The following is a 10,193-nucleotide window of genomic DNA, read 5'->3' as shown; positions in this document are numbered from 1 at the left end:
CCCATAGAAAATCTGTGGCGGGAGTTGAAAGTCCGTGTTGCTCGGCGACAGCCCCAAAACATCACTGCTCTCGAGAAGATCTGCATGGAGGAATGGGCCAAAATACCAGCTACTGTGTGTGCAAACCTGGTAAAGACCTATAGTAAACGTTTGACCTCTGTTATTGCCAACAAAGGTTATGTTACAAAGTATTGAGTTGTATTTTTGTTATTGACCAAATACTTATTTTCCACCCTGATTTACAAATAAATTCTTTACAAATCCTACCATGTGGATTCATGGATTTTTTTTTTTTCACATTCTGTCTCTCACAGTTGAAGTGTACCTCTGGTGCAAATTACTGACCTCTGTCATCATTTTAGGTGGGGGAACTTGCACAATCGGTGGCTGACTAAATACTTTTTTGCCCCACTGTAAGTAGAATTCACAGTATTCTTGGCTATGTGGTATGAATTCTAACCAATCAGACTTCCTGTGCTGTGTTTTAACTGGGCCGCACAAGACAGACTCTTAGCGGAATTTCCGCAGAGGCACAGAAATAACGTGGTTCACAAGACTTTATTTCAATAAAGCACAGAATTGTCAAAAAAGCAAAAAGTGTCCTCTCTAAACTAAGGTTTTCGCAATAAAACAACGAAACAAGGACGATAACCGAGAACTTTTGTAGAGTTATGAAACAACAATAATCTGCTACAAAGGCTAGAAAAGAAAAGCTGAGATTTAAGAAAAATGCTCCCTTAATCTCATTTTTAAAATATTAGGATATACACTGTAGAGAAAGCTCCTTCCTTGTTGGCTACAATCATCACTTCATTTAAAAATAAAGAACTACACAGTGAACAAAGTTTGCTTAATCAAAAAAATGACTGCATAGGCTTGTAGTCAGTCATTTGACAAAGTTTTGCAACCTCAAGTTGCCAAAAAACTACTGTAGGTTGTTCCCTGTCACAGCAGGTAGCTCTGCATGTTTGATTTGGAAGAGTTTTACACTCAGTGTCCTTCTGACATAACCCCAAAGTTATCTGCTGCTGGAATCCAACTAGCAATTCTTTATTAAGCAGACACGTTAACCACTACATCTCTGGAGGCATACAACAAAGCTGGGAAGATTTAGTGAGTTTCATTCACTATCGTGTGTAACAGTGAACCCAGAAGAATCTCTCTGCTGGGCTCAAAGCTCGTAGAGCCATCTCAAATCAGCAAAGGCCTTTAGTGTGACCATGTCTGATTTTCATAAGAATTTTAAGGTTTGTAAATTGGTTAAGTTTGGACATACATGATCGCTGTGAAATTTAAGCTCAATGTATAAAATACTTTTAAAGATTTAAAAAACAAATTCTCCATCAATCCACTTAAATCAAAGGTAAAAGCCTGAAAAAGAAAATAAATTCTTAGTTACAACATTTGATGTGTTGTTATTCCACTGTTTTAAATTAAAAAAAAAAACCAAAACATTTTAAATGAGTTGCAATTGAAATCTTATGTTATTGACATTTTATTGACATTGGCCAAGCTTTTTTTATTGTGGTTTTGGGTGACAAAATTTGTGTTATATTTGAGTTCTTTATCCATTCATTCATCCCTGTCATTATTATCAGTTTTCCACGTTATTTTTTTAGCGCTTTTACTGCACAAAGGCCTAATTCACATCTGAGATAAATCATTTCAAATTACTGAAGTTGAGAGGAATGCACTACAAAAGCAACTGATCTTTAAACCGTGCTTCTTTCTCTCATAGAGATGCAAAGAAAATGTGAGTAAGAGAAGTAAGGAGACCTGTTAGTAGTGATGCCCGCTCAAAGCTGACGCTCCGGCTTGTGCGTCCAAAAAAACAACAACACACTGTATTCTGTGGTTTATAAGGAAATGAATCATTCGTGGGGTTTGATCATTCCACTGATCATTTTATTGAGAGATATGGAGCCAGCGAGGAAGGGAGGAGGTGGTTGATTTTAGTCATTCGAGTGGGTTTGCTAGGTTTCTGTTCTTGTTGTTTGCTTTTTGTTTTGTGTGGGGGGCTTTTTTTTTTATCTGTAAATGTGAAAATGTAAAATGTTTTAACAAAACAAAAATCTGCTTTTCATAGTACAAATATCATTTAAAAACTTTAGAAAGACTTCCATTTGACTCTTTAAATTTTAATAAAAATAAAATATATATTTTATTTTAAAAAAAAATCTTAAAATGTTATTCAACAAAATGTGCAGCAATTTAATGTGTTTAGTCTTTTTAGATGATAGCCTGTGGGACCCAGGTAGACCGTATACCTGCATCTCTACCGACTTGCATTGCAGTGTATCTGCACTCCAGCTTCTTCTGTTTTAAATTAATAAAACCAAACAGGTTAATCCTAAATGCAGCATGTTTTTACTTTACAAGTTCATAAGCATTTTCCCTTTCCCCTGGTCAAAAATATGTATAAGAAAATTGGCCTAATATAATCTTATTTATAAACATACCTGTCTCATGATTAATTGTATAAGTACATGGAGGCAGGACCTCACAGCAGAACCATATTCCATAATGTGTATCATATGTATCTTTCATCTATTGTATTTACCAACATCAAGTAGTCACAAGCAAAGAAAGACCACACCATGACACATGTTTAAATAAGAAAAGTTTATAGTTTAAATTTATTAATGAAACAAATAGACATATTTTTTCCCCCATTTTCAAAGCAAGACAAGCGTGACCCAATATTAGACAGAATTGGGAACTCCAATGGAGTGGTCACTGGTCAGTCATAATGAAGCCATTTAATTTTTAGATTCAAGCTGTTCTTCATATTTGTGGCCACTAGATGTCACCAGAGATCACTGTGTTGAACGTTGAAGTAATGAGCGGCTTTTTTAAACACAAGCTTCGCTTGGCCATGATGCTACAAACACCAGAGGGTGCTGTTATTCCAACCCCATCAAACTGGATCACTAATGCTCTCTGCAGTGCAGCCAAGGAAAAGGCAACAAAAGACAACAAATCGAGTTTTCTCTGGCACAGGGGAGTATCATGACCATCACCATTAACATTTTTATTTCATCTGTAGTCTACTATCTGCACAGGATGTGCAGGATGAAACCGGAGACTATAATGAACCACACCAGGTTTTATAACTGAGAAAGAGACATATAATGAGGTGAAAAAAGAAGAGCAAGATTACAGCCAAAGCATTTATGACAGACTGACATGTACTATGGCCAAGGTCTCATACCAAGCAGGAGGCAGGGCTTTTGATCTCAGGCTTGGATTTAAAAGTGCCTGAGAGCAGAGATTCCTAAGCAAGGAGGTGACTGTTTGAGACTCCTACAGGTGAGCAAGATCTTTATATAAACATTAGCATATGAAGTGAAAACTGATTTTTGAACATTTGGCAATCTCCTGTGTAGAATATTACATCAGTTAGTGGTAATAATCAAACAGATTTGCACACAAATCTCAAAATTATGATCAAGATTATGACCTAAAAGTCTTTTATGGACACTTGATATTGTGTTATATACACCAAGACAACTCTCTCTGAACTCGCTGTTTCAGAGCACAGTGAACCTGTACAGGGAAGCAGTGAGTGAGCAGTGATTCCAGTAGATCAGTCTCTGAAAGGAAGGAGAAGTTTTCACATGGAGTCCAACGGTACCCCCAGCGTGCAATACGACCGCTGGAATGAGGAAAATATCAATATGAACGTGGAGGCTTCACAGCCTGTTCTGCGAAGGTGAGACTTGAAATGATGCATGACATTAAAGTTGCATATTTCCTAGTGGTATAGAGAAGCAAAGCTACAATGCACTGAATAGAAACAGAACTACACACATGAGATAAAACATAAAAATATAATGTATAGGTTTGATGGGGGGCATTGCAAATTCAGTTTCAAATTCAGCATTATACAAAAAATATACCCACAAGTATTGTTTTAACCTTTTAAGCCTGGACCACTAAATAATTGATTCTTCCTCCCTTTCTCTGCCATTCACAGGATCTACAACAGAATGTGCACCGGCAACATTGGAATAGCAGTGAAGGTTGCAGGAGCTGTAGCTGCACTGGTGACTGTTTACATTATAGGATACGTGACTGGATACCACATCCATCGATGCCCGTAGAATGAAGGAAGCCATCACAAGATAAAAGTGCATGGACAAACCATGAATTTATACAATGCTACATTAACAGTGAAAATCTTTGTGTTGAACAGAATTCAAATCAACTCTGTAGCTCTCAGCTGTATTTTAAAATGCAATTGTGTCTGAATGTTTCTTGCCAAATTCATTCATTCAAAGGAAATTCACTCTTAACTGACATCAAGCACTGACAGCATTTTCTGAACTCTAGACAGCCTTTTCCTTTTTTGCTGCACACTGATTTCATTAGGCTTTCCAGCCCGTAATTAGTTTTCCAGCATTATGTAGCAAAGACATACTGATTTGTACATTCAACGGTATTTGCAGCTCCTAGATGAGTGTTCCACTTTTCAGAAATGCATCTAAACACAATCATCAGTTAAACTGTGCAGGACTGGCTGATTGCACAGCTTCTTAAAAAGGAGTGACTGCAGCAGTTGACTTGTTATAGTTTGTGAAACACTCTCCACAAACATTCACCAGCAACTACACAGGAATTTAATGTCCCAGTTATTAGTGCATTACAATTATCTTAAAAAGCAGAAAAAGCAGCAATGATGAATTATCCTTATTATGGAGACTTTTAACACTCATGTAGCACATAAAATTCTGCTTTTAAAAAGAGAAATTAAGTTAATCAAAACTAACTGTGGCATCCTTGACTGATGCTTAGGTTAGAAATACAACAGCATCTAATGTAGTATTTCTGAATGAATCTGAATAATGTCTAACTAAACTCAGTTTGCTGGACGTTTCACTGCAGCTCCTTTATAATCATTCCTTCTTCTAATGCTCTGCTTTGAGAACTCACTTTTTGTTTCAAATAAATCCAACTTTTACTTTCATACAGTGTCTGTTGTTTATTTCATGCATTCGATTACCCTCTGGAAAACCTGCTCCAGATATTTACCATAGTCATATCTTTGTGTTTATTACGCCTGAAATATTAAACTATAAGGGCATCTAATCTTTCACTGACATTTTGACATTAACCTATTTGTAACATGAGAACAAAGTGGACAGGCTGTTTGGACTAGGAAATGACATGAAAGATTTGAAAGTGCACATTTAATGCTCTACATTTTTATTCTTTTACTCTGCCTTATCTATAGGGTAGCTTTTGTATGGTTCACTTTTCCATACGTTCATCCGTTTCTACCATTTATACAGTAGAAAAACTGATGGATGGATGGTTTAAATATAATCTTTATGTATCCTATAATTGCCCTCAGTGAGCTTCCAAACAACATCCACTGTTTTAGCTCCTGTCCCTTTAAGGCCATCTTTTCTTAAAAGCAGCTATTCTCTGATTGGCTGCCATAACAGAAGGCGGCTGTGCTCACAGCCACAGCTGTGTGCCAATCCTTCCTCAAAGATCCCAGGTAAACGAAAAAACAAACAAACACTTGACTTTTAGTTCTGTGTTTATTTCAAAGTGTTGCACTCAGATCGCCTTCATGTCTTTATTCAGAACACTAATATCCTACAAGTATTGAATCTACAAAAATGTCTCCACTGAAATGAGATGTAGGACATATTCTACCTAATATGTACAGTATAAAATGCTGTTTACAAAAATAAATGAGTAAAATGTAAAAAAAAAAACAAAAAACAGCAGCACATTTCTGTTGCATTGTAAAACAGAAATATATCTGGCTGCAATGGGGCACATACTGCCACTATAACTGACATGCACATCAGTGAGTTTATTGAGTTCATGTTCTTTTTGTCCAGGTTAGCTCCGGTGGTTCCGGTGTAAATCACTTTAAGAGCAATTTAAAAGTCTTTCTTATCTATGAACAAAACTGTGATAATGAGGAAGGAGATGTAACTCCGGTAGCAATAAAGATCTCTGGATAACAAGTACAGTACAATAATTTAACAGCTTGCTGTGTCATCAATCAGTCTGACTTTCTACTACAAATGACAGTGGGTCTTCTTTATTTTATGCAATTAAAGAAGCGATCATCACTGAGAAAATATATGCTTATATATAAATATATAAGGTCTGATTATAAACATGAGCTCTAATCCAGCAAATTTTGCTGCCATATATGACAAAAAAGGACTCGAAGCTGAGGAAATTATTCTCTCAATTCAAGAACACTGATGACTTTTTCTTAGACATCTTCTTAGCACGGAGAAGGAATACAGATGGAAAAATAATGAATGAATTCATGATTTCTGAGGCTCACTAAATAGCGAGCCATATTATTTGTGCAGCCACATGGACGTTTTTACCTCGCTTTCTAATGTAAAATTTAAACCACAGATGTTAATGCAAGGGCATAAAAAGTACATGTCATTTTATGACAAAGATGTCATGTAGCACAACTGGTTAAAAATACTGACATCTGTATATGGGGTTTGGCTAAGAAATTTCACTAGAATACGCAAATGTCCTCCGAGTTCTGTCTTTATACTGTCTCTGAAAACGGTGCGCCTTTTGTTATCATAAAGCTGTTAACAATGAAGAAGTCACTGTTTTGTTGAACACAGTTCACATAACTTTACGCATAATATAAATGCTCTGTTTACCGAGACTGTACTGAAATGTAGTGTGGCCTTAAAAAAAAAAATCAGCGTCAAACTCTGGGGAAATCCGTGATCGTGACGTCACTGTGTGAAGGCAGCCGGGAGGCGGACCTGAAGGAGGACGGTTCACCTAACTCTACAGCGTGTCTGAGCAAAATGTAACATGGATGAGGAGATCGCTGAAAGTTGGGAAGAAGCTGCTGATAGTGGGGTAAATAACAAATGTCTCAATGTAGCTTCGGTTAAAGACACATGTGCTTCTAGGCGATTCTTTTTAACGAAGGGGTTAGCTTTAAGAAGTTCCCATAACGCTGTTCAACGTTAACGGGTCTTACGGGCCAACAATGTGGCTAAAGCTAATGTTAGCTGTAAGAAACTTGGCGAACAAGTAGCAATAGCTTGACACTGAACCAGGCTTAACGCGGACTTTGCCAAGCAAACGACTGAAGCTGTTTGGAATAATTTCGCGTTGAATGTCGTTAATGTGCTAGATTTTTAGCTAACGTTGGCGAGCTAAGCACTATGGCTTCTGACGCGAGCTAAACCCCGGAATTCCAATTGAAATGCTAAGGTTCAAGTTGGCTAATGTAATGCTAAGCTAGCCATTTACTGCTCGCGTAGAAAATGTGTCAAAATAAAGTCAGTTTATTTGTCGGCAGGTATAGGCACTTCGCAGAAGAGCACCAGAGTCCATATTCCTATCTAAATTTGCCTCATATTCATTTCGGCATACATTTTTAAAGCTTAAAACATCTTGGAAAAAATGACATCCCCGCGGTAACGTCAGAGCCAAAGCAGCCCGTGGATGGCGACAAGTCAATTTAAGGAGGAAATTTGTCAGAAAGTGAATATAAGCTTCTTTAAATAGGTACCGCTACGTTGATGTTCATTGTCGTGGGGCCTGATTGAAAGTGGTTGTATTGTTCAGCGTGTTCTCCCCCTCTCCTCACAAGGCCAGGCTGTTGCTCGACTATTTCGGCCATGTTGTCAACTAGTTCCCGGTTTGATATCTAGTTATGTCACCCAACTGGTCAGTTGGTATCACTCAGCTAACAGTAGGTAGCTGTAGTCACGGTAGTTTGGCAAACGCTCGTTAGCTGGTGACGTCACGAACGTGGCTCTTGGTTGGGGTTGGCCGGAACTTCAGAAGCTCCTCAGGTTGAACTTGCGGGTTGATTTAACGTATCTTGCTGGGGGTTCGCCGGTACCTCTGCTAACATCTACATTTAGTTTTCGTTGGCAACATCAGGCGGCTAATGTTAGCAGGCGGAACACTCACTCTGTTATGACTTGGCAGCTGCTGTGAATATGTATAAATAGCTTGTAACTGAATCCCAACTTCAATCCACTTTCCCACTTATTGCCTGCTGAACTTCTTCCTATCTTGAAAGTTTCATTTGTTTATATGTATCCCCATGCATGCTGGTTTTCCACACAGGAAATGGAAAAACGGTTGGAAGAGAAGCTAAGGATCAGCCAGAAAGAAAAGTAAGGATTTTAAAGGTTGAAGAAAAATGTTATTTGTGTTCTTATGCTTCTTGCTGTTCCCACTATACTTGTACCATTTATAGCAATACCTGCTTTTGTTAATACAACTTTTTTTAAAGACTTTAATTCTATCCTCTAAACTTATTAGCACTCATTTGTAGCGGCCTCTTCCCATCTGTCATGTAAGTAAATTTACATGGACGGCCTCTGTTGTTTTGCTTCCAGGGATTCCAGCAATTCTTCAAGATCTCTGAAGAAAACCATGGTAATACAGGACGACTCCTTACCAGCTGCACCTCCACCCCAGATACGCATTTTGAAGCGGCCTGCGAGTAACGGTTCTCTGACCTCAGGCCCGAATCAGAACAGGCCTACACCGCAGGTCAAATCCCTGGCCCAGAGAGAAGCAGAGTATGCCGAGGCCAGGAAGAGAATACTGGGCAGCGCTTGCCCAGAGGAGACGCCACAGGATAAGCCCAACATAGACAGGTAATACTCATCAAATATAACTGAGGCGTTTTAATCACAGCCTAACAAAATGCTTGCTTACTTTAGGGAGCTTAGCAGTCATTTGACAGAACAGCAACCTATGCACAGGCACAAGTATGAAGTTTGTGTTTCAGTCTAAAATGCAAGGGAGTCTCTTATCACAATTTCAAAACGGGGTTGTTTTTATTTACAGTTTTGATTTGACACTTGTAATCTATACTCTTGGATAAACAGGAGCTTTGAGGACACGGTTACTAGGATGGGTGGACTTCATGTCCTCCCGCTCTGAAGATTACGGCTAATTAATATATCTTTTGGTTTTGGTTGAAACTTACACTGATCACAGAAAGCTTCCTAATCCTTTGCATTACTTAATGTGACATTATTTGAATAAAAAAGAGGAAGTTCTATTCATTTGATTTGGGTTTTGCCAGAATCAGTGTTAATGCAACCAAAGTGCAGTGGTGTAAAAGTTGAAAGTTTGTTTTTTAAAGACAAAACTGTAAAATCGTGTGCTGGTACTTGTCTCTCGTGACACGACAGGAATCCTTTAAGTAGGACAGTTCTGGAGTAGGACGTCCATTCAAAACAAAAACTATGACTGAACGTTGCCAACTGGCAGTGAGTTGTGTGCAGTTTGTGTCAAGCTGTTGGCATATGGAAAAGACTGCTGTCTCTAATTTATTCCTGTTTCTTTTTTTTTTTCTTTTTTCATGCCAGACCAGGGCACAATAACTCTACACTGCCTTCAGAGGACACCAGATCAAACAGTCACACTGTCCGGCAGCCAACCGGCCCAGACGGCACCCAAGGGTTCCGACAGCACAGATAAGTGCACCTAGAGGGCCCCCCAGCCCCTGAGGGAGAGAGATAAAGGGTCTCTTGAGAGCAAATGCAGTACTGTATTCTTAAAAACGTCTTCCTTCAGTTCCCTACGTACACGGGGATCTATAAGTAAAGCATCCTTGCTGTCGGCCTCTTTCACAGCCGTCTAGGACCGACAGGGAGCGAGGAACTCCAGGAAGAAGTCCAATGAAAACATGCTCTCATCTCTCCCCACTTCAATCTGTTTGGCACTGTGATTATGGACATTTTCTGGACTCACTGTGATGTTCCCCTTTAAGAAAAGCCCCTCACCTCCATCTGTCTCCCCTCCGGTTCTAAGTGGCTTCGTCAGAGGATGCCAAAAGGACAAACAGAAAGACTTAAACAGAGGAGGAAAAATGAGGGGCCATGTTAAAATGAGATGAGCTGGTACTTGTGCAGCAGCTTTCTCCCAGCAATAAGACGTCACCTTTTTGTGTTTTTAATTTTCAGTTGTTGGCTCACTAAATTTTAATCTCATCTTTCTCTCGCTTGTCTTTATCAAATCTAGGGTTGTTCTGATATCTAACAGGTAAAAGTATGTCTCTCTCACACACACACACCGCAAGAATCTGTTTAGAGCAGCTTTTTATATTGAGTTTGTTTTTTAAAATAAACATAGCATTTGCTGTTTTTAAGAAATAGGAAATATGTTTTCCACCTTTATTTGGTGGCAAAATCTGACAATATTACATG

The 10,193-nt window shown here is 38.6% G+C and overlaps 1 protein-coding gene across 1 annotated transcript; it reads left to right on the top strand.

Annotated features, from left to right (window-relative positions):
• The first annotated feature begins 6,734 nt into the window (after window positions 1-6,734).
• Window positions 6,735-9,983, top strand: szrd1 (SUZ RNA binding domain containing 1). The gene is made up of 4 exons (XM_085442900.1): window positions 6,735-6,867; window positions 8,095-8,144; window positions 8,370-8,633; window positions 9,354-9,983. Exons 1-4 carry the CDS (start codon window positions 6,820-6,822, stop codon window positions 9,463-9,465), a joined length of 474 nt encoding a protein of 157 aa, XP_085299026.1. The 5' UTR covers window positions 6,735-6,819; the 3' UTR covers window positions 9,466-9,983.
• The last annotated feature ends 210 nt before the right edge of the window (window positions 9,984-10,193 follow it).

The sequence above is a fragment of the Copadichromis virginalis genome, linkage group LG20 (genome assembly GCF_057382275.1).
Source record: "Copadichromis virginalis isolate Kocher_CV1m ecotype Utaka linkage group LG20, C_Virginalis_male_GT1.1, whole genome shotgun sequence".
Classification (NCBI taxonomy): domain Eukaryota; kingdom Metazoa; phylum Chordata; class Actinopteri; order Cichliformes; family Cichlidae; genus Copadichromis; species Copadichromis virginalis.
The sequence above is the reverse complement of the archived record's forward strand: the minus strand, read 5'-3'. Positions and strand labels throughout refer to the sequence as shown.

Bases quoted from the DNA above. Each gene is read 5' to 3' on its own strand.
- szrd1 (XM_085442900.1), top strand. From the start codon at position 6,820: ATGGATGAGGAGATCGCTGAAAGTTGGGAAGAAGCTGCTGATAGTGGG. The intron at 8,145-8,369 runs GTAAGGATTTTA...TTTTGCTTCCAG, and splicing joins AGGATCAGCCAGAAAGAAAA to GGATTCCAGCAATTCTTCAA. The intron at 8,634-9,353 runs GTAATACTCATC...TTTTCATGCCAG, and splicing joins GATAAGCCCAACATAGACAG to ACCAGGGCACAATAACTCTA.